Here is a 25,132-nt window from a genome sequence, read left to right as displayed (position 1 = left end):
TGGATTATAAGGCAGAGTGTCCCCTCAGCAAGTTGGACAAAACTGGGAGAAGTGGCTGGTAAGATACACTTGTGCTGCCTTTCAGAGGGATTTCAACAGGCTGGAGAAATGGGCTGGCAGGAGCTTCATACACCTCAGTAAAAGAGAACTGCAAAGTCCTGCTCCTGGGTAGGAACAACCCCGTAAACCAGTACATGCTGGGGTTCTCCCAGCTTGACAGCTTTATGCAAAGGCATCAAGCAGCTTCGCAGAAAAGAACCTGGGGCGTTGAATGTGCATCAGCAATGTGCCTTTTCAGAAAGGAAGATTGATGGTATGCACTGGGGTGTTTAAGGAGGAATGTTGCCAGTAGCTCATGAGGGGTAATGCTTGCCCTCTGTCGACTGTTGTTGAGGTCCTACAGGGAGTACTGTGTCTAGTTCTGCACTCCTCAGTACAAGAGAGGCACCAAGCTACTGGAAAGAGTCCAACAAAGGGCTATAAAGATGATGAAGGGACTGGAGCACTTGTGCTATGAGGAGAGGCTGAGAGAGCCAGGACTCGTCAGTCTAGAAAAGAGAAGGCTCAGGGGGATCTTACCAATGTATATAAATACCTGAAGGGTATGGAGGTTGGAAGTGCTTTGGTCATCCACATGGTAAAAAAAAAAAAACAAAAAAAACCACAAAACCACAAGTGTTTCTTAATGCTTGGAGGGAGCTTATTGCCCAGAGAGATTGTGGAGTCTCCCTCCTTGGAGATATACTCAGAAGCCATCCGGATGCGGTCCCAGGCAACCTGCTCTAGGTGTCCCCGCTTGAGCAGGGGAGTTGGAAAAGATGATATCCAGAGGTCTCTTTCCCCATCAACCCTTCTATGATTCTGTGAACTTTAGAAGGCTTGGGGAGGCAACAAAAAACAGTACTTCCTTTGTATTTAATATTAAAATGGATATTTTCAGCACAAGTTCAGGAGGTAAAGCTATCATCTGTATCTAGAAGATCAAGAAAGAGTAGATGCTTTCAGTACCCTCCTATTATTTCTGTAAACTGGAGGTTTTGAATGCAAACCCTTTAGGCAGAACAGAGTTCTTTGTAGTGTATTCTTCTAAAAGCTTCTGAAGTACTTTTGGCGGCGTACATGAAGGTATTTTTTGTGTGATGATACAGCAGAAATGTTTGGCATCATTTCCAAAGAGCAATTATTTAAACATATGTCTGAAAACCTGGCATTGAAATCTCAAGATATTTCTATGAAGTTGCAAGAGAAGAAGGGGGAAAAAAATCTTTAAATGAATACATAAAGATACATAAAGAGAATGCTAAAATTTGTAGAACTTCATTCTGTGTTTAAAAAAATCTTTTTCAACAGTATTACAGCTTCACCCAGCATGGCAGCCTGCAATTAATGTTTCCTTTGAACATTAAAAAAAAAATAATTAAATCTCATTGGAAACAATTTATTACTTACCATTACCATTGGAGTAACTGGCCAATACAAGGTAATATTTTCTGTTCCCCTGTATCCCCTGTAGTTTTCACATATCCTGTGAAAAGAAAATCCTTGGTAGTAACACCCTGAAGGTACCTTGAATGCAGTTGTTAATTTCATAGGATATTTATCTAGCTCTGTGCTATATTGATTGCATCTTTTTTCAAAGGCCACTTAGCCAAGAAAGTTTGATTGCACAAAACTTTGAATCATGGGCTCCTATTTTCATTGCTCTGTGCAAGTGATGCCAAAGACTTCACAACTATTAAATGTGCATGTTTTGTCTTAATGTGGAGTGCCTAATTGGAGGCCATCTAACAGGGCAAGATTTCACAGGAAAGACGCACTCAGCTATCTTGTTCAAATACTGTTTACTCATATTAATCTCCCAAACTTGGGATAATTGTAAAACAAAAATGCTGCATATAATTTTAACAGAATTAAAGGAATGAAATGTTTAGTTGAAAGCTGTCCAGAAGAAATTTGCCCATTTTCAGGTGCTGTGTTGATATCAGAAGTATTTTGAACTTTTGGCTGTTCTGTTATGTTTTTTTTTATACCTTAGAGTGTGGCAGTAGGTTTTAACTATTGTTTCTAATGTTAGTATGTTTGTTTGGACTTTTGTTTTTGTTGTTTTTTAAAATCAATCAACCAATTTTTTTTTGTTTACAATGCTTTAAAGTTGAAAACCACCTCTTAACTGCAGCTTTCATTAAGAAAAAGCTAATGAACATACATAATTGCTTCTAAAAATGTATTGTTGTTTTCTCTTAGAGGGCAAACCAGAGAAATTTTCGGTGGGTCTTTTGGAGCTTCCTTTTCAAGTTGGAGTGCCTTTCAATATTCCTTTGGAATTGCAAGATGAATTTGGTCACACAACACAGTTGAGAGATGACATTAAACCAATTCTTGAAGCTAGGTAATTCAGCCATCCAATCATATTTTTGTTTGTTGGTTTCTTGTTGTTGGGTTGGGGTGTTGTGGAGGTGATTTTTGTTAGTTCTTGTTGTTGTTCTTGTAGCAATATGGTAATTCTTTTCAGGATTTTGTTTGAGTGATGTAATGGATACTTTTAACATGAGATAACTTGCACTTCTGCTGTTATTTCCATAGGAATATCTGAATGTGTGTGTGTGTGTATATATATATATATATATATATATATGTATGTATATATTCATGGAAAATTAAAATGATCTCTGTTGTATTGTTTTGTTTTTTTTTTTTAATCTATTCACTTTTTTTTTCTTTTAGTGGATTGACATTGCAATATGAAAAACTGAGTGCAGGAACAAATTGCGTCATTAAGGGTGTCACTGCTAGAGGCTGTGTAAATAGTTACCAGGGCAAGGTATGCTAATGAACTTAAACTTGAAATAATTGATTTTTAAGAAAAAAAAAACATCTATGGCTATTTCTTGGGATGTTTTTAAATTACTTCTTACGGCTCTACTTAGTGCAATTCGTCTTTCCCACAGCTTCAGTCTGTTAGCTTGTGGCAGCGGTGAGGGCACAGTGTAATTTTTGGTGATTAAAATAAGCAGAGAAGAACATAGACATTTTCAGCATCTTAAAAGAAAAACAGATAGTAATAGGGATTCTGGAAATAATTTAGCAGAAAGTAAGAGAACAAGATGGAGAAGGAAGGAAGGGGAAAAATGTAGGAGTAGTAATGCAGAATGGAAAGAGAAATTTGATGGAACTACAAAATATTGAAGATCACAGTCATCAGTGAGGGAAGCACTGATTGACAAGAAAGAGAAGTAGATTTCATCATGTTCTGTAGATTTAATTTCACCCAGTCGAGTCAGAGAAAAGTGTGTTCTGGTGTTATGTGTAGAATCAATGAGAAAACTGGAAAAGTGTGTAAGCAATTGTAAGACAACTGCTCCCCTGTAGGATTTTGAATACAGTCAGGAGAAGGGTGAGAAATAAAGTTTAAAGAGGAAAATACATGTAGTTCTTTACTAGAGTGTGTATAGAACCATGCTTGAAAGCAGAAGGGAAGTAGATAAATGAATGGACCATGAAGATACAAGAGAAGAGGACACAACTGTTGAAAGATTAAAATGAATGAAGTCAAAGACGTAAACTGATGAATAAGAGTTAGAAAATAGTACAGTGTCAAGATGCCAAGTCAAAAAGATTAAGTCAAAAGTGAATATTGAAGAAAAAGGTTTAAAGATAAGAGATGCTGGGAGAATAGAAAGGATAGTGTCTAGTGCATGAATGCAGAGCTTGATTGAATGAAGTAATGAATAGTTCAACTTACTAACATTAGACTGCTTCTTTCTGTGGCTTTCATGTGAAGATCAGTTTTAGTGATGGAATTGTACAGCACGTGTTGTTTTTCATATGGTTTTATTCCAAGATGAGATGAATAGCAAGTCTGTCACCTTCCTTCTGGCAGTCAGCTGATACAGTGAACACAGAACTTGCAGGTCCTTTCTTTCAAGCTATGCTGTTCCCAAAATCACAACAGTGAAACAAGCCTCTAAGCAGGAAAACACAATTTATGATAGCTGCTTTTGGTGGTTTCAGAACCTAGTTTAACGTGCAAATCCTGGACTGAATATCACTGGGAGTAATAACATGAAAAAATAGATTTTAGTGCTGTGAAAAAATCTTGATTTATGTAGCAGTGCAAGAAAATTTGGTTGTACTTTTGAAATTTACATATATATGGATTGACATGACTGAGAGATAATTTTTCTATGATCTGGCTTTGTTTAAAGTTAATATTTAAAATATTCTTTTCATTAGAACTTTAATCTGAAGGTTACTCTTCCTGGTTTGAAAGAAGACACACAAATTTTTAAAATAAGATTGCAGCCTGGTAAGTATCATTTGAATACTTGGTGAATTTCTGTTGAACTTTATTCTGATCCTATTAATATGTTTCTTCTCCCAAGGAGATAAAACATTTAGTGAAGCATTTCGTGAAGATATTCTAACTCGTCCAAGTGATGACTGAAATTAGACAAAGCATGTCAGTCTTGGTAATAATAACATAAAAGTCACAGCTCGGCGTTGTTTGTTATTCTAGCAGCTGGAATTTGCTTACTTGAGATTTTCTTCATCATTTTTTATTTTTTTTAGTGTTTTTCTAACCTAGGACCATTAATTGAATCTTTTTATCTCATCAGTTTTCTTCAATATTAAGCACATTAACCTGTACTAACCTGCATTAATTTGCTGTCCCTGTAGAAGACAGCTTGTGAATAAGTTCTCATTCAATTTATTACCCCAGTATAGTAGGGGGGGGATGCTGTGGCAAGGCAAGATGGGATTTTGTATGAGAATTTTAGTGTTATATATTGACTTTATCACAACACAAGAAATGTAAGTTTGTAGGTCCACCACCTTTACCAGAATTTTATGTTTTGTGCATGTCTTGATACTGAGCATTTCCTTACATGATTGCTATTATCCATTTTTACTTGTTTTTGTGGTGGTTGATTTTCTTGCTGTTTTGTTTTTTAATTTGGGAGATAGATCAAAAATCATCCTTCAACCTATCAGATGGCTTTCCTGTCTCATTTTGCAGAGAATTCATGTATTTCAGGCTTCCCTAGGCCAACAAGGAATGGTTTATTCCCTTTTTTGTTACCATATGGGGAGTTAAGGCTTCATGTAGAAAACAGGGTGGAACAATCTGACCTGAGGCAGATTGTATTTTGCACTGCTTAGTTATTTACCTTGGACTGAAGGCAGTTGCATCCCCTTTTTAGAAACTTCTGCTTCTGGCAATTTAGACCTTCTGAAGTACCTATCTTTCTTATATTGATTACCTTTGGCTATTGAAGCTGTTTTCTGAGGAAGGAGCGAATCGAAGCTATTTCAGTCCTTTCTGTTCCTCTATCACTGAGTTTCAAATGGAAGCTTTAATGGTTTTATATAAAAGATGTTTGAAGGTATAAGATACGGTCCTTTTTCAGAAACATCTTATAGTAATCTATGATTTCCTTCTCTTATTTTAAAATTGATGAAACTAATTATACATTCAGGGGATAGATTTATTTTAATAGCTTCGCTTTACTAAGTAATACCATCAAAATTTGTTGTGTTTTTCTTTGCACGCAAATTGTAGCTGTGGTGGTTTTCATTATTAAACTGCTGCATGTTATGATTGATCAGGTATCTCAACATTAATATTTTGGGGTTCACCATGTTTGTCTAACTATTCCTTACTGAATTCATTCAAAAGAGTGGCAGGTGATATGTATCGAAAGACAGAAAGTGTCAAGAAACTTACTGTCATAAATCAGTATACCTGAATTGAACTAAAGTGTTTGTTACCACATATACCTTGATAATGTGGCTTTAAAATACTTTTCAAGATAGCAAAAACTGAAATTTAGTCTTGAAGGTTACCTAAATATAATTGCTGTTCTGCAATTGTGCATTTTTACAGGCCCACCACGTCAGTTGAAAGTAAAACCAGATTCTGAAATTCTTAAGATTGAAAATGGTACGGCTTTCCCCTTTCAGGTTGAAGTATTGGATGAATCAGGCAATGTAACAGCACAGCCAAAGCTGATCGTTCATTGTAAGGTAAACTGCATTTTATAACGTTTCATTTTGATACTTTTAAAAGGACTGCGAAAAGAGACATCTTTTGGCATCTAGTAGTGCTTTTTTTGGGAACAAGCTGTCCAGGGAGGTTGTGGAGTATCCTTCTCTGGAGATATTGAAGGCCCATCTAGATGCCTACCTGGGCAGCCTGATCTAAGGAACCTGCTTTGGCAGGAGGGTTGGACCGATGATCTCTCAAGGTTCCTTCCAACCCCTTCAATTCTGTGATTCTGTGAACTGATTCTGTGATTCTGTGAAGAGCTACACTATGACTCTTTTGTCTCATTCATTGATTCATTCAGTAAGTTTCAGAATCATAGGAACCTGCACTTAGAAATGGAAAAAAACATGATATGAGAATATTTAACTAAGATTTTAAGACATTCTAAGTCATATTGTCCACATATGATACTTTACTTACTTATATTTCCACATATGATACTAAAATTTGTTTAGGAAAAGAATTAGACAACATGCTTTTAATTTGCTTAAAGACGAAAATACAGGTCTAGTGCCTAAAAATTAGTAATAGACGAGACTATTGTGCACACTTGAATAAATCCAGAAAGGAATGCTGGTGTTACTGTGGCTGTTGAAAGTAGAAGGGTTTTGCCTGTTTGGACAGAGAGGTTTTTTATTGTTTGTTTTGTTTTCTAACTCAAGAAAGTGACTTTTACAATTATAGTGAAATCAGTCTCTCAGCAGGGACAGATAAATAAAAATGGTTTGCACAGGGTAAAATAGTCTGCTTTCCATTTATAATTCATGTGCATACATTCTATTCTTGTAGTGTGGAAGTATGTGGGTCTGCAGTGGCATGGTGATGCACAAACCGAGTTTAAGCATCACATTTCATATGTGGATCACCTGGGGGGAAAAAAAAACTTCGTTTGATTTTGTGAAATCTAAAAAAAAATATCTGTAAATAATTGTGTGTATCTTTGGAGTTGTACATTTCTGGAATAATCCTAGAAGTTATGCAAAAAAACAAACAAACAAAAAAACAAACAAATAAAAAACCACAACACTGAAGTTTAATGTTACATTTTAAACAGTTTTTAGGTGCTGCAAACTTACCCGTGTATTCTGTGGACTGCAGTAATGCAGGAACAAACATTTTAACTGGTCCGGTTATACATGTGCAGAATATAAAGAAAGACCAGATGCTCAAAGCAAAGATTGAAATTCCTGTAAGTATTGATTGAAATGTTTGAGTGAACAAAAGATTGGAAGCTGTTTATTGTATTATTTTGCTATTAAACCAACTTTTATGAAAGTTTTTTTTTATATTAAACCAACTTTTTTTTATGAATCAACCTTACCCCCAAAAGTCACTCTTTTAATTACCGTAGGCCTGAAAATTGTGTCTGCCCTTTTCATCTCTGGGAAGCCATAAAAAGACAAAAATTCAATTTTTTTCTACACCTCTCAAGTTTACTTCTGAAATCTCTGAAGTGTTTCAGAAATAAGCACTATTTCTGGGACTTTATGTTCCCTTTTACTCCCTGGATCCTTCCAACCTTTGTTGCATAAACATTTAGAGACAGAACGGGTATCGTAAATTGTTCCCCAAAACCTTAGTAAAGAAGGAAGTTGAGATTTTTTTTTTCCCAAAGGTTAGGAATTAATTTTTTTGAGTAACATTTCAGTCTTAAAACTCTTAATTTCTATTAACTATGTTGTACATCTCAGTTCACTGACAGTCAGGAGAGCCACACAACTGGAGAAGATGAGACCCTTGTTTTATCCTGACAAAGATATAAACATATTAATGGGGCAAGATAACCTATATGAAACATTACTTCTGATTACTCTTAAGAAGTATTTGGAAATTGTAGGTTTTTAAATACTATACACAAAATATTTCCTAAGTATCTATCATCAGTTCCAGTTTCCATTAACCATTGTAAGCATTCTGACATACCCTTTAACTTCACTTTTGATAAGTCAAGCTAATTTCATGTTTGGGCAGCTGTTCACACCTAACAGGCCAGAGTAGCGCCATGGAGCAATATTTATGTGTTTATGTGTATATCTGATGTCTTAATTACGTCTTTTTTCCCCCCACACAGAGTTGTAAAGATGTGCCACCAGTGGAAAAGATTATTAAACTTCTTCCTAGCAGTCGTGTTGCAAGACTGCAGATCTTAAGTATGGATGGACAAAAAGCTATTCAAATTAAACATCAGGATGAAATTAACTGGATTGCTGGTGATACCATGCGGAACCTTATATTTCAGATGTATGATGAAGGAGAAAGGGAAATACACATAACTTCATCCATGGCAGAAAAAATTAAGGCAAGTATATTTGAACAGCAGTATAGTGTGGGGAAATGATACTATGCTGCATCTCTAAAATCCATAGACATCAAACTATGATTCTAAATAATATTCCTCAAGACTGTATTGTTAGGAACTTCACTCTCTGCTTAAAAAATTAAAATTATATGTTAAAATCGTGTCCTTAATGAGCTGAAGACATTTAATGAAGTATTAAATAATGCTTCAGGGTAGTAATACGAAAAGTAAGGTAGTAATTTCCAGCTCTTCTCTTAAACACAATAATATAATTTCAGCATTCTTCATATCTGGGGTTTTCCCAACATTTAGGAATGCTGTATGGACATGTTCCTTCTTGAAGACTTTTCAGAAGTCTTAGCTCTCTACCTGTGTTCGTACCATAGAATAATGTGGAGCCGAATACGAAGGTAGAGCATCATTATATATGTGACGTTTTTTCTGGATCAGATCTTTCTTAAGAAAATATAGTAAGAGAAACTGTGTTTGTTTGTTTTGTTTATTTTTTTTTTTTGAATAACTTCCATATTTGGATAGATAGCATTAACCACTGTTGGAAAAAACTCCGGCTTTCCACTGAGAGCTTCTGTTACCTGTATTTTACTTCAGCAAGATCTCAGATGTATTATGTTGCTAGTGATTAATAATTTAACTTGTGATTAATCTGATAAATTTTAATTTTAGGTTAACTGGACGCCCAGAATTAATAGAGAAATGTTGATGCAGGGAATATTACCTGATGTAAAAGTACCTACATCAGTAAAAGATGTACGCTACTGTCTCATCACTTACCTTGATGACCATGTGTCTTTGGAGAGTGCGTTTACAGTCAGGTTTGTCCATTTGCAATATGTTTTTTGAACATTGATGATGGCAAAGGATTGTAGATCTGTACTTCTGTTTTAAAAAAATAACAAAAATAAAAATCATTCTACAGAAGTTGAAATAAGGAAGTCGGTTAACAGGGGGAGTGTAGGCTTGGGTGGGTGGGCATTTTTTCCGCATGTAAATATGTTTAAACATGAGAGCATCACCTGTGTGAAAGATTCCACTACAATCTGATTATATTTAGCCCTATAATCACTTTTGCAAGTGTATGTGTGTATATATATACACACATATGCATGCACATTGAAGGAGTTTGCAGACAACACCAAGTTTGGTGCGTGTGTCGATTGCTCGAGGGTAGGAAGGCTCTGCAGGAGGATCTGGATAGGCTGGGCCGATGGGCTGAGGCCAACTGTATGAGGTTCCACAAGGCCAAGTGCTGGGTCCTGCACCTGGGGCGTTGTAACCCCAAGCAGAGCTACAGGCTGGGAGATGAGTGGTTGGAAAGCTGCCAGGCGGAGAAGGACCTGGGAGTGATGGTTGATAGTCGGCTGAATATGAGCCAGCAGTGTGCTCAGGTGGCCAAGAAGGCCAACAGCATCCTGGCTTGCATAAGAAGTAGTGTGGCCAGCAGGGCTAGGGAAGTGATCATCCCCCTGTACTCGGCTCTGGTGAGGCCGCACCTTGAGTACTGTGTTCAGTTTTGGGCCCCTCACTACAAGAAGGACATCGAGGTGCTTGAGTGGGTGCAGAGGAGGGCAACGAAGCTGGTGAGGGGCCTGGAGAACAAGTCCTACGAGGAGCGGCTGAGGGAGCTGGGCTTGTTCAGCCTGGAGAAAAGGAGGCTCAGGGGCGACCTTATCGCTCTCTACAGGTACCTTAAAGGTACCTGTAGTGAGGTGGGGGTTGGTCTGTTCTCCTACGTGTCTGGTGACAGAATGGGGGAACGGGCTAAATTTGTGCCAGGGGAGGTTTAGGTTGGATGTTAGGAAGAACTTCTTTACCGAAAGGGTTGTGGTGGAGTCACCACCCCTGGAAGTCTTTAAAAGACGTTTAGATGTAGAGCTTAGGGATATGGTTTAGTGGGGACTGTTAATGTTAGGTCAGAGGTTGGACTCGGTGATCTTGTAGGTCTCTTCCAACCTAGATGATTCTGTGATTCTGTGAATCGTTGATAACTTTATTCAAGTGTTAGCTTATAGGATTGTTGTTGGCTTTGGAGTCATCTTACTGGTTACCATAGAGAAAAATCAATGGAGTGAATTGTTAGCCTTGCAAGAGATCTTACTTTGTAGCTAAAGATTAATCTAACCAAATACAGGACGCCTGTCTGTATATGGTGTCTTGGTCAAAAGTGACAAACTGTTAATCAAACTTTAAAACTGCATGTTTATCAGTCTTAGTAAATCTAAGCAACTAGCTTTGGCTGCTGTGTCTTTATAGTTTGTTGAGATTAATCTAATTCTAAATGACTGCAATTACTTTAGTGTATTTCTTGCATTCTTAGTAGGTTAAAATTCAGTAATTAGCTTACAACATGTTAATGCCAGGGGTAAGTTTGCAGCAATTAGACATTAAATATATATATATATATATATATATATATATATATATGACCAATCTAAAGAATTAAGATTCTTTAAAATACTCAGAGTTTAATGCTTGTAAACTACCTATGATGCAGCATTGTTAAAGACAGAAAAGGTTTTGGTCAAGTACTATTTTCTGTTTTCTTTTATGAAGAGCAGAAAAGCAGACTGAATTAGTACTTCTCTTCTCAAAAGGAAATAGAAGAGTGGATTATTTAATTTTGTTGCACTTTTTTTGCTTGTTATGGTGGGAAAGCAGTCTCAGACCAGGAAAATTTTATTGAGAGGTTATTCTGTTGTAAAAATTAACTGGAAATCATTCTGATATGATTTTTGAAGATCTCAATGTAATTTTTAGCTTTAAATACACAAAAGGAGTCAAAACAAATTTGTTGGATAACTGAAGTCTCAAATAACTTAGAAGTTGTCAGATAACAAATTCTGGGGGACCCAACACATAATGCATGTGAAATACTTCATCAAGTAAACCAAAGGAAATTCTAGGGCTGTTTTAAAGTATTTTGAGGAGACTTTTGAGGCATAGTTTAGGCATGACTTCTCTTTTAACATAACAAAAGAGGAAAATAGAAATCTATTTGTTGTGGTTTTGTGTTGTTTGTTTTTTTTTTTAAGGTTGTTTATCTTTTCCATAATTTTTGTAAATGTATTTTTTCTCTGATTTATTTTGCTTTAAAGAAAAACTGTCTAAAAATTTAAACTACATTAGTTGTAATCAAGTCCTTAAGAAATCGACAAATATTTTCATAGTGAGACAGATATTTTTACATGTATACATGTATACATTCATCAGGATGAATGTTAATATTACTATGGGTCTTACAGTAATATTAATATATATAGACAATTGTATGTTACTTTGGGGATGGTTTTTCAAGATATAAAATAAATCAGAATTCAGGGTTGGACTATCTGGTTATGGATCTGATCTGTGGTAAAATACTGGTAGACGTTAATATGAATAAAGTAAAATTCTGTAGCAGCGTTGTCTTGTTATGCAGGCACTGTCTGATAAGCTGCATCTGATAAATTTGAGGAAAGCTACAATGTAAAGTTTGTGCACACTGGATTTGATCCTCTAAATGTATGCAAGGACAAAATTAAAAAACAAAAAATCCAATTACAAATGGATGATTACTGATGCATCCTTTGTCACGTGTGCTAGTGTTGGAAGTCATTACCTTCATGAAAATGATTATAAATAAATTTTCCTCTGTTTAGACCACTTCCTGATGAACCCAGACACATTAAATGCAAATTAAAAGGATCAAATACATTGCAATTGGGCGAAGAACTACAAAGTGACATTGGTGAGTATTTGCATATTCTTCACTTTGTTGTAAAATATGTTTCTGTTTCTTTGCAGTTTATTATGTATATGATATATCTGTTATGTATACAGACGTATATGGTATATTTTATCTGTTATGTATACAGATGAGTGAATTGTCTTCTACTATTATAACATAAAACATATTTACATTCTCATTCGTGCATGGATGATCAGACTTATGTAACAGCCATTCTGGAGTTACTCTCCGGTAAAATTTGCCACCACACTTGTACATTAGGACATTCATCACACTGAGTTTGAGTAGTTCATATATTTTTCTTTAGGTTGTATATTCTAAAATCCTAAAGGCAAAAACAGTAGTCAGATTATTTGAAGGGCATGGTCTTCAAAATATAATATTTTTAAGTTAAAAATTTATCCTTAAAAAACTACCATGTTAGGGATTAGTCTTCTGATTTGCCTTCAGTTTCTACACATGGTTGCTCCAGGACTTGAGAGAATAAAAATACTTAAATGCTTCAAAAGTGCCGTTTTGCCTTGTTGTTTTCTTTTTTATTTTGGTATTTTTGCTGCTGGTGAAAAAAATCACTTAAGTATTTTTCTTCTTCAGATAATATGCAGTGCTTTACCAATTCTGAATATGTCAATTACTTCTAATAAACATGAGATTTTAAATGACTTCTAGAAATTAAAAATTATTATGGTATTTAGAGCCATTAAAAGATTTTGTTTGAGGAAAGAAAAGCACACAGTGCAAACTGTTTTACAGGTTAAAAATCAGCTTCTATCTTAAGACTTTTCTTCTAACTTTATATCAAGAAGTAATCTCAAAAAGAAAGTGGGAAACACAAATACTTGGTTAATATGACTAGATAAGTACATTTTTGATACCCTATTAAGATGCATGGGGGAGGGGATGTTACCAAGATAGATAAGTACCTGAAAGGAGAGGATGTAAAGAAAATGGAACCAGGCTCTTTTCAGTGGTTCCCAGTGACAGGACAAGAAGCAGGGAGTACAGACTGAAATACTAGAGACTCCCTCTGAATAGAAAGGCTTTTTTAAAAATAAAAAAATAAATATATATAATACTGTGCAGGTGATGGAGCACTGACAAAAGACGTCCAGAGAGTTGTGGAGTTTCCCTGTGTGGACATCTTCACCAGCTGCCTGGATGTGGTCTTGGGCAATCTGCTCTGTATAGCCCTATTTAAGCAGGCTGTTAGACCAGATGACCTGCAGAGGTCACTTCCCACCTCAGCCATTCTGTGATTCTGTGATACTTATGCAAATTTTCTCTATTTTGTGTGCATGTTGTATATATTTATATTCTATATATTCTATAATGTTTCATTAAAGCAGCTGCTGGTGTAATGATCTTAATAATCATCTTAATAAATTATCTTTTTAATAGATGTAATGATTACAGATCAATATGGAAATCAGGTTCAGACAGTGACATCTGCGTGTGTAAGTTCCCTAGGAGTTTCTGGGCCTGGACTTGATAAATCGAATTTACAAATAACTTGGCAGGTATTTATAAGATGTCATACAGTTTATTTCTCTGTGGCCTACATGTGGTAATTTGTCTTATTCAGTCTCACAGAATTGAACCAAAACTGTAGAAAAGTAATCAAATTAAACTGTAGATGGTAAGCTATGAGAAGATAGCATTAAAATAATATGATCCCATTCTAAGGAATATAGCAGCATCTGTTAAAAACCTTATCACTGCTGCAGCTCTATGCCATGGCAGTGAGGTCACTTTATGTTTGGTTTGGGTCTGGTTTGCTTTCTTTCTTGTCTGTTCTTCTGTATCTCTTCTTCTAACTTCTTTTTAGGCTTTTTTCCTGTTTTTTGTTTGTTTGTTTGTTTGTTTTTTATAGTGGTGTAGTTGATTTTATGATCTTTAGAAGAACCACATAGAACTAATGATATTGTCTGCTGTAGTTTAAAATGTATTCTACGGCTTTTGAAATGATGGATATAACTAAGTTACACATAACTCATTTACATTGAACAGGCTTTTGGGAAATTCTCAAGTTTGAAATTGATCATTTCTTACACAAGTAGTCTATTTAAATTTAGCAAAAAGAGTAGAGCTTATATTTAACTGTTTGTTTACTGTCTCACAGTAAAAATAGCAAGCAGTGTCTAGTAGGTCCAAATATTAAAATACCGTATTGAAAAAAATTAAAGTATAATTCCCTTGATACAATTTTATTTTTATTTCTCAATAGGAAAGTACCCTAACAATGAGAGTCAAAGGAATTAGATTTAAACCCTGTTTACTTGGAAGCAAAGAACTGTGCTTTGCTTGGCGTGAGTTTTCTGACTTTCTCAGAGTAAATTTAATTGCAGGATCCCCTGCTAAATTACAAATTGTGGATTGGCCAGAGCTCGAAAAGGTAAGTCAAATGGTTTTTGTTTGGGGAAAGAAACAAGAAGGTGACTGGTTAGCAGGTCCTTTATTTCCTGAGCTTTTGGAGCACAGGATGCAAAGATGAAATAAAACACTGACTTCTTATGATGATGATTCTGAAAATTGCCAGATTGACATCTCTAGAGACACTTTTTGTGTTGTTCAGGACAACTTAACACAAGCAAAATCAAGTAAGTATTTTGCAGCCTGATTATATAGACATGCTTCAAATGGGGCAGTAAATGTGAAGGATTTTTCATACAATAACTACATTAGCTTTAAAAGTAAATTTATTTTAGAATGAACTAACTCATATATGTCTGTTCAGAATACTGTATTTTCCTTGACTATCTCCTTAATTGTTTTTCCTGTCCCATTTGCCTTTCTATACTTCATTCATTTTTCTTTTCCTTGGTGCAGTAGTTTTACTGTGGGCTGCATCTTCCACTACCGTTTGCCAAAGATTCTGTCTTTAATGGTAAAAATGGTTGGCAGCTCATCTCTTCTGTACCTGTTATTTTTGATGTTTAGGATATAGGAAGACAACCACAAATTTACTTACCATTTTAAGATTATTTACAGTCAGAAAGTGGGGATGAGTGTATGATACTTTATCAAATGGAAAGGATAGAGAAATTTGGAACCATCCCACTTGTCTGTGTTTTTTTTTTTTTGACCTTTCTATGTCTACTTTGGCTGTTCAAGTGAAAATGCTAAGTTGCAACAGAAAGCAAAATAGGAGAGTGGAAGGAGGTAAAAACATTACAGTGTTGGGAAAATGGTGAAGGACATTACTGATGAGAATGCGGAAAGAAAAGGTTCATGGAATATAATTATTTTTACTCTCTGGAAAGGTATCACGATTTATGAGAAGACAAAAAGTTTCAGTCCTTACGCAACATGGAAACTGTATTTGATGAGGCTCTTCAGAAGCATGTCCTTACTGTACTTAATTTGAAGTGCATCAATATGAGTAACACATATGATTCAATCAAATAGTGCGTTTTTTAATGACAAGAATGTACATGGGAGAACTCTGGAAATACCTTCCAGGAGTCCTACAATTCTGACATAGCCTAGCTGTTACAGGAGGCAAATAGCATGGAAAAAGCAGATGCTATCACTTTGAGTATTCCTGATCTGCTATGAATGTCTAATATACCTACAACTGAATAGAATAATGCATTTGTTTATTTTCCAGCCTGTTGCAGTGATTAATGGCAGAGAGTTGCAAAAACCCCTTGTCCTTCAACTGTGTGATCAGTGGGGAAATCCGTCTTCTGAACCTAATGTCAAAATCAGCCTTTCAAAGAGTAGCAACCTAAAGGTACGCATAGGCCTTACTATATGAAATTTTGTCCACGTAACACAGATTTATGTTGTCACGTCTACATTTTCTTCCTAATTACCAAGACATTTTTGGAGAAGTGAATATGGTGTTGTTAGAGTACAAAAGAATAATTAATCTCACATAATACTAATTTCAATTAATAACGTAAAGAGTTCCCAGGACAGATTTCTCAGCTCCCTTTTATTATAGCAATCATAAATATAACAGAATTCCTATAGTGCAGTATGCAAGTGTAATTATTATACATTCTTGATCTTCTACTCAACCCTTCTGCAAATTCTGTGTGTATCCCCCAATTTATCATTATTATTATTCAGTAAATTACCTTAGATATGTTCCAAAGGGGCAACCAAATCATTTTTATTTTGTTGTTTTTTGTTTGTGATTAATGAATGTATGGCTACTGGCCATTCACCTGTATAGCCACTGAGGCACACCACCTAATTATCAGTTAGGCACCCCCCAACTAATTATCTCTGAGAAGAGCATAGGCTCTATAAACTGAATTAAAGCAATGAGGATGCAATATCTAACTCAGAGTTAAGCAGTTATTATGCTTTTTGTGAGTGACGTAGGAGTGTCAGAGGGCCCACGCATTGGTCTATACAAAGAAAGAAGTTTGACAGAATACTTAAGTCATTAACATTTTATTTCAAATTATTGGGGGAAAAAATGCCAAACTGTCAAATTTTCCTAACCGTTGATGCAGCAACTGTTATATTCAATTTGTATGTTATCAATACAGATATATTCATGCGTCTCTGGACATGACCTTTTTCATACAGGGCTGGCCTTGGTCTGTTTTTATTCATGCTTGCCATAAATTTGTCTCAAAATATTATTTCTTTAAAAATACACAACAGCCATGAACTTTCTTTTATTTACCCCTCAAGAACTATTTCACAGCCTCAACCTTCTCCCCAATTTAGTTATACTACTATTACTTATTTTCTTTGTTGTTTTTTATTATATATTTTTATTATTATCTAGGAAATTTCTTCACATCTTGAAAGTTTTTCTTCTGGCTCTTCTAAATGTAAATTCTATAAAAGCTTGCCTCATAGTTTGCGACTTATTTTTTTTTTTTAACCTTTCTGCTGCTGCATTTATGATGGCAGCCACAGCTCCGTGGGACTTCTAGCTAGGTTTTTCTTGAGAAAACATACTTTGACAGTAACGCTGTGTCTAACCAGATGGTGTGCTCAGACATTCAGACATTATGCCTTTCTCCAGAGAGGACCAGCAACATGTCTTAGAAATGGTCTTCATCCCAGCTGAATTTGCTGAGGAGAAAATACTCTGAAAGCCAAGGTCAATCGTTGTTCTCATATATCTGTTACCATGCACTCTCCTGGAGTGTAGCAACAGCAGTACCATAAGAGTGATACTCTTATACATTAGTAGAGCAACTAGCTGCATATTTGCTAAACAGACATTTGTTTCATGATTATCTTTGAGAACCTCTTTAGAGACTGTCTTGCCTTGGCATTTCAAATAGTTTGTATGTGCGGTCTCCCAAAGGAAATGAAAAGTTTCTAGGAACTGAAATTCTCAAATAAGCTGTATTTCACATCCCATCCTCTAAGACTCCTAGACCTGCTATTCTGTGGTTGTAGCATGCGTTTTCTGTACTCCATTATGTGGAGTCCAGAACTGAATGAGTATGGCTGAACAGAAACTCTCCAAACTCATATGGGCAACCCAACAGTGGAAATGAACAAATCACCAGTTTCTGTGAAAATTAAAATTTCTATTCTGTGATGTACAGTGATTTCAAATGTGAATCATTCTGTTAAGCTGAATATAGTCTTCAGAAAAGTATAATACATATCTGGCAATTTTCTTAGCCTTTCTAGAAAATCAAAATATCTTTACAGTGCTGCCTGCCTCTTAAACCATTGAGCACACATTTTTTTGCCATTGCCTTTCTGTGGGGAAATGGTTGGATAAATTCATGCTTCCATAGCTGACCCATTATTAGTCAACTTTCACTGTGTTTTGTTTGTTTTGTTTTGTTTTGCTAGAGTAGTTTCATTCATGTAAATTATTGACATGACATTTGAAAAAGAAAATAATTTTGGAAGAAGATTGCCCACTTCACATATTCTAAAAATACTGTTTTTGTGTAAGTGGGTAAGTAGACATGTAGTCTTCTGAAATTTATGCTGAAATAGCAAAGGGAAAGCAATTTAATGCCAAGTGCTGTTCAGATAAGGACAATCTTTTGCATGATATTGTTGTGTTACATCATTGATGTAAAAAGTTGATTTCCCTCTTTAGAGAGGAATTCATTATACGAGAACTCAGAATATATCCATGGCTTCCTTTGCTGTCCTCTAAACTTTAAAGCTCCTATCTGAGGTTCTTCTGATACACTGACAAGGTATTTCTTAGGTAAGGCTAAGACAGTGTATACACATGTGTGCGCATGCACATTTTCAAAAAAAAAATAGCTTCTACTTAAAGAATGTGTTAGTATTCACCTGTTTTTCTCAGAGGACAGGCATTCTGCATCTCCTATCCTGGCATCCATAATTTCAAAAGTTTCTGATTCACGGGGAAAGTGAAAGTGGTAGCTTCTCTGCCATTTAATGTGCAAGGACAAGTGTAACTTAATGATACTGCCAATCGTAAGATTTCACTTTCAGTGCTGGGAGAGTAAGTGTGGCAAAGACAGAGAGCATACAGAAAAATGCACTTTTTGAAGAACACCAGTGAGTTAAAGGGGAGTTTTCTAACAGGGAGATTCAGCCAGAATTTCTCAAAAGCAGAAGTCCCATTGACATCAAAGGACTTTTAGTGAAACCTATTTAATGTACAAGGTAAACAAGAGATGCGTAAAGCAGTTGTGTTGTTTTTCTAAAACAATGCTGACAAGAAGGTACCTATCATTAGTGTTTGGTTAAATGCTGTTTCTTTCAGTATAGAGGTTAGTTTTTGTTTGTTGTTAAGTTCTGATTAATGAGGTAGTTGTCATAACATTTTTTTCTAGGTTGTCTAGCGATGTTTTTGGCAGTTTGACCAGGATGGGGAAAACGAAAGATAGACACAGATGTTTTAGTTTTCTATACTCAAGTTGTGTCATTCTTTAATTTCTGCTACCCAGGAATCTCTGTGCAGGCTGGAAAAACACTGAGAGGGATCAAACAGTTTGTAGAAGGTTTTAGAATCTGAAAATAGATTAGCAGGTATTATGGGTGACGTTATCAGTACCAGTTAAAGAAATAACATTTATAAAACATTTAAATGTGTTAATGAACAAAAATATTCTAGTTTAGATAAAGTGATTGTCTTCAAAAACTGGCAGAGAAAAATCTGAAACCTTAATATCATATTCATAAGAATGTATCTTTCCCTAATTTAGAGTGCAAAAATTCAAAGCAACTATTGCTCAAATGGAAAGCCAGTATGTAGGCAAATGAGGTATATGTTTTATTTTAAGACTTGATACTACTTTTGTGTCATTGAAAGAATAAAAAAAATATTTTTTTTGACAGATTTTTTCTTCAAACCAGCAACATAAAACAGATGAAAATGGTAGGGCTAACCTGGGAGTTATTAGTATTCATGCACCTAGGTAAGTAGTGAAAACTATGTGGAAAAACTGAATTCTGAAATGTTGCTTGCTAGATGTATTTAAGCTGCGCATTTCATAAAGTACCTACGAGGAATTCGTCTAGAGCTGAGGTCAAACGTTTATTATTTAGATGCTGGTGAAAGGCCAGTTAGTGAGCTTTAAGACATTAAGCGCGTAACTGAATAAAATTGAATAGCTTTTTCTTTGGTCTTCTGAGAAGCTGCTGCTCTCATTTCCTGAATTCTAGGTTTTCTGGTCATGGTAAAACACAGCTTAAAATTGCCAACCTGTACCTAGTGTACATGGTATCATTTAAAATGTTTGAAATATATAGCCTTTGGGTGATAAGAACTAGGCGTAGTGCTTTTAAAATAGGAACATGTTTTATAGGAGTGTTGAAATCCTACTTCCTCTGGGTGCTAACCAGTGTAGATAAATTGTCCTAAAGAATTTGAGGAAAAAAAATAATCCAAAACCAAAAATATTTTTCTTACTTGCAACAGAGCTAATGAAGCTTCATTTCCTGCGGCTTTGTGTCCTGCACCTCCTGCTTCTTCATATCAGTCTCCCCTTTACACTTGCATGTCCCATCTGTCTTTCCAAATTCATTATTTCTCTTTCTGTTCACAGTTCTGCTACCCAGTTCCTGTATCCCTAAGGCCCACCTGCTAACACTGGAGTGTTTTCCTGCATCTTACTGTTTTGTCTTGCTGGTTAGGCATGATTCAGAACAGGCTATATCTAGTTTGGGGTTTATACGTGACGGTTTTTGAAGTGGATAGTACACCTGTGTTACTGATCAGAAGAGATGCTTTTCCTTCAGAGGAGAAGATGGCTACAAAGATGGTGAAGGGTCTGGAGGGGAAAACGCATGAGGAGCAGCTGAGGTCCCTTGGTTTGCTCAGCCCCGAGCAGAGCAGGCTGAGGGGAGGCCTCATGGTGGCCTGCAGCTCCCTCACGAGGGGAGTGGAGGGGCAGGCACTGAGCTCTGCTCTCTGGGGACAGCGACAGGACCCGAGGGAACGGCATGGAGCTGGGACAGGGGAGGGTCAGGCTGGGGGTTAGGGAAAGGGTCTGCACCCAGAGGATGGGCGGGCACTGGGACAGGCTCCCAGCGCAGTGGTCACGGCACCAAACCTGATGGAGTTCAAGAAGTGCTCGGACAGTGCTCTTAGATATCTAGAGTGATTTTTGGGGTAGCCCTGTGTGGAGCCAGGAGTTGGACTCGATGATCCTTGTGGGTCCCTTCCAATTCGGGATATTCTGTGGTTCTTTGCCTGCAGGCTCTTTCTTCTAGCCACCTAGCATTTTCTTGAAAGCTGCAGTGGTACGATTTCTGTTCTGCATTTCCATTTCCTCAGTTGTAATTGCAGCTTCTCCACACATTCTTTCTGGCCTTTTAGAACTTCAGTCCCTCTGTCCTTTCAGTTAACTTTTGAATCAACTGGCTAATTTCAGCTGGAAATATATTGAGATAGAATAGCCTAAACCTTGTTTTCTTATGGAAATGAGCTGAAGGCTACATTTTTGGTTTTCATTTTTGTAGTAACCTCTCAAGAATGAGAATCCGTAAGCATGCTTTTATAAAGCAAAAATTGAAATAGTTTTATGTAACTATAGATAATATTTCCTCCAAAAATCTAAAATATCTCTGGTACCAATTAAATCTAGCACTTTCTTGTGTGATTCCTTACTGACTGACAGGAAACAAGAAGTGGAGGTTAATCTGCCTGCTGTAGAGAGGTCTTACGTATATCATGAGAAAAGTGTATTGAGTGTCTTGTTACAAGTAATTTTATTTTTTTAAATTACTAACCCAGAAGATAAATACTGATTAAAAATTAGTAATGTTTAGCTCGTAGGAGCTTTTGTTAGAAGACTAGGTTGGTTTTAGGTAGCTTAGAAGCTAGCACTAAGTACTTGTTCTTAAATTTTTGAAGTACTTTATGCCAGTTAATATTTTTGCATTCATATGTACAGGATTTTGTCTATAACATTGTTATACATTTGGAAGAAAATATTTAAAATGTTATTGGTGGTGCTCAGTGTGTTTGGAATGCTCACATCTTGGTAGATGGTAAATATTAATTATCAGTATATTACTGGAGGTTAGACACAGGTGTGTTCAGTGGTAACACCCTACTTTTTATAGCATGATCAAAACTGGCTGGAGAGTATAGTCACTGTGCAGTTAAACATGTTAATCCCAGTTCTGTTTAAAAACTTAAATTTCTAGTCCTTAAAACTTTTTTTAAAAAAATGGGTTATTATATAACAGTGCAGCAGAGTCGTTATGTACTTGCAATGCACTTTTCTAGATGTGAGTTGTACACAGATTCGCTCTTTGAAAACTGTCAGAGCAGAATGCTCCTCAGACAGCATTTTAATTAGTTATGTTTGCTTTCCACCTTACTGTCTTCTGCAACTCAAAGCTGCTGTTGCTAGCATTTTACAGAGAAGCAATGAAATAATCAAACAAATTAAATATTTAAAATTAAATTTAATAAACTAATATCTTAAGATATTAAAACTATTATTTTACTTCATTCAAGTGTTTCTAGCTTCGCATTAGCAGTTTGAATTAGTTCTTTTCAGATTTTGTTTTATTATGCTTTCATGTACATCATTCAGATTTCATGTATGTTGAAAATCGCCTGTTCAGAAGAGGTATTTTATAATGGTTTTTATGATTTCTGTATGTTTCAGGGGAGAGCACATTTTACAAGTTAAAGCCGCATACAACAAGATCACATTAGATTGTCCAATAATTACATTAAATGTCCTGCCTGATCCTGAGAAACCTGTCCGCTTGAATGTGAAATATGACAAAAATGCTTCTTTTCCAGCAGGAGGTACCTTTCCTGGTAAGTATAAGGGTTCTTTGATGGAAACAAGCCACTCAAAAGTTTTGTAAACCCATGGTTTTGGTGATTCTCCTGGTTTTGTTTCTTATTTTCTGTCTGTCTGTGTGTCTGCATGTCTCAGTTTTCTGTAAAAGCCATATCTAAGATGCCTCTGTAACATTTGGAGAGAAAAGACTTGCACATTTTCTATGAAAATGCTTTAAAAAACCTCTTATCTGTCTGTAAATAGTAAAAGTAGATAACCTCTTATTTATCCACAGTGAAATGCCATATTTCAGGTTTTGATTCCCAAAGATGATCTGAGCTTGGTCTTGCATTTTTTCGCTCATCTTATTTTGAGGTTAAAGGAGGTAGCTTTGAAATTGTATGCTATCTGTAAGGCAAGAGGAACCGAGAATGAACCGAAATGAGTACACCAGAGACAGTCCAAAAGAGTTTGAAACTCAGGCCTTTTTTCCATAAGGAAACTGGCATGAATAAGAAAACTATATTAACTAATTCCACTATTTCAGATGAGAGGTCTTCCTAAGAAAACTATGGAACTATGGGAGATATTGTTCTTGATTTTGCCAGTTAATTTATATGAATTTATTAACCCATCTTCAAAAAAAAAAAATCCTTTCTAGTTTGCAATATGAAAGACAAAGATGTTATTCAGAAAGCTGAAGACCTCTCTGAAGCTAAAAAGAAAGTAGATTCTGTTGTTTAAAATATAATACCATATTAAGGAAGGCAAAAAAAAAAAAATTACAGTTTACTGGAATTATAAGAACAAAAAACACTTTATATTTGGGAAGCCTGTTGTAGGCTTCTGAGCCAAGTGATGAAACCTCAAATTTTGCAGTGAGAAGTTAGATTAAATATTTGTCAGTGTTCTGAAAATTAGGGTAAAGGAGTTTCCAAACTAATAATTTTCCATTTGACCCTATTCTTGGGAAAGTGTGCGTGTGTATCACATCTGAATCTTCATTAGATGAGTTTTATACCTATTTGAAGAAGTAAACACTAACAAATTTCCTACACTGAATGGTATTCATTCATCTTCTTAAAAATGGAGGTGCAAAACAGGAATCAATTGATGCAAAAGGTATAATTGACGGCAGGCATAAAAATAAACTTGAGATTGTTTCATTTTATGAGTTCAGAAACTAAAACAAACTCATTCTACACATCTTTTATACCATTGTAACCACCCGTCTTTCAGAACAGTGATGTCTTTAGTGTTATTATTTAAACTATGTCTGTGCTGCTGGTATGACTAACGAAAGTTCATAATCAAGGGTAATAATTATGATGTCATAACTTGATCAGCTGGTGTTTTTTACGGAACAAGATTTTTATTCTTTAAAATACTCTTTATGCAGAAATTATCTTGACTAAATTCACAAAGTGTTTTAGTTTTGCTTAATGAGGAAGCATCCTCTGGCTGTTCTTTTCCCTATACTACAGGACAAAAAAAAAATATTTTCCATTCTTAATGAATAACATTAATCTTAAGCACCACATTTGTGTACATTTAATACTTTTCTCCTGAGTGTATAATAATGAGTGGTGAATAGTTTACTGTAGTTTATTCTATATTACTATAAAATGGTAGTATTATATAGATAGCATTGCCCTGATTCTGTTGAAATAGCTAAAATAGCTAATAGCATCAGGAAGCTTAGCTTTACTTCTGAGTGTGAATTTGAGGCATTTTTGTTTTTACTTTTCAGCATAGCCATCTCCTTGCATTGAAGTGTTCTGAAGTGACCTACTATACTAGGTGTAAAGCTTTAGTTTGCAGTGTAGAACAAGACAGCTAGAGGACAGATTTTATGGTCCCTTATCTGCCTCTTTCCCAAAGTTCTGTGACTTTCTCTGCTTGTACTAATAGTTCTTAATTCTTTCAAGTTTATTTTTTATTATTTTATCATTTTATTATTTATATATATATAGTGAATTTTATGTCTGTATATATGTATGTGTGTTGTGTTATTTTCCTGGGCACGTGCGGACTTGTAACCTCTATTTCCCACTCTTTTCTTCTCTCCAAGGAGATCAAGTCTCTTGCTACTAATATATTTATACATCTAAAACTTTAACTGTAAGCAGAGTTTAGTGTACTTGGAAGTTGGCTACTTTCATGAGACAATAAAAAAGAGAAGCGTGTGAATGAAGATAACTGTCATGCTTGCTCCTTGACGTCTTTCATTGTTATAAGGGAAATTGAAGCTACCTTGAAATAGACTTCCACTGGAAGAGTGTGCTTTTCAAACTTCCCTGAATCTACAGCACTTAGAGTTTTAACTATAATAGAGAAGTTACCATTAATACTATAAATAAAATATTTTTCAAATGTGGTGGATGCTGTATAAATAAGCCAGGCTTTAAGAGAAGAGGAGAAAAAGATAATTTTAGGAGATGAAATTATACAATATGATACTAAATTCTGATTATAAAATTAGATAGTAAAATCCTTGTTAACAGTCTGACATTTAATTAGCACCCTAAATATTAGATTTACTGGTGAATTCAGGTACACCAGGGAGCAGGCATTGTAATCTTGGAGGAAATAATGCATGATTTTTTTATGCACATCAAAGCACAATCCTTCCTTAAAGTGCAAATTTCATTTCTACTTGAACAATGCAGCTTCAATTATATGCCTGAAAGCTCCCCATAGCCATAGTGTCAAAGTGTTCAGCTCACATTTTCAACTAGAGGAAGGGTAGCCTTTTGTTTTTTTCCAAATCTCGTTTGGATTTCGTTTCCTTCAGACCACTAAATTTTCCGTGGAATGTATAGGGAAAGCTCAATTTTTCAGATTGGGATTTAAAACTGCCAGTATTTTGAGCACAGAAA

At 35.5% G+C, this 25,132-nt stretch overlaps 1 protein-coding gene across 1 annotated transcript in view; it reads left to right on the top strand.

The window, feature by feature from the left end:
- The window catches only part of SMCHD1 (structural maintenance of chromosomes flexible hinge domain containing 1), an 80,451-nt gene that overhangs the window by 32,379 nt on the left and 22,940 nt on the right, over positions 1 to 25,132 (top strand). The window contains exons 21-33 of the mRNA XM_032181121.1: positions 2,245 to 2,389; positions 2,725 to 2,821; positions 4,234 to 4,306; positions 5,885 to 6,024; positions 7,101 to 7,235; positions 8,118 to 8,345; positions 9,030 to 9,178; positions 12,002 to 12,090; positions 13,489 to 13,607; positions 14,315 to 14,482; positions 15,698 to 15,823; positions 19,345 to 19,424; positions 22,131 to 22,288. Coding sequence (XP_032037012.1) covers positions 2,245 to 2,389; positions 2,725 to 2,821; positions 4,234 to 4,306; positions 5,885 to 6,024; positions 7,101 to 7,235; positions 8,118 to 8,345; positions 9,030 to 9,178; positions 12,002 to 12,090; positions 13,489 to 13,607; positions 14,315 to 14,482; positions 15,698 to 15,823; positions 19,345 to 19,424; positions 22,131 to 22,288 — 1,707 coding nt within the window. The remainder of the gene's footprint in view (positions 1 to 2,244; positions 2,390 to 2,724; positions 2,822 to 4,233; positions 4,307 to 5,884; positions 6,025 to 7,100; positions 7,236 to 8,117; positions 8,346 to 9,029; positions 9,179 to 12,001; positions 12,091 to 13,488; positions 13,608 to 14,314; positions 14,483 to 15,697; positions 15,824 to 19,344; positions 19,425 to 22,130; positions 22,289 to 25,132) is intronic.

Source organism: Aythya fuligula, chromosome 2 (genome assembly GCF_009819795.1).
Source record: "Aythya fuligula isolate bAytFul2 chromosome 2, bAytFul2.pri, whole genome shotgun sequence".
NCBI lineage: Eukaryota > Metazoa > Chordata > Aves > Anseriformes > Anatidae > Aythya > Aythya fuligula.
The sequence above is the reverse complement of the archived record's forward strand: the minus strand, read 5'-3'. Positions and strand labels throughout refer to the sequence as shown.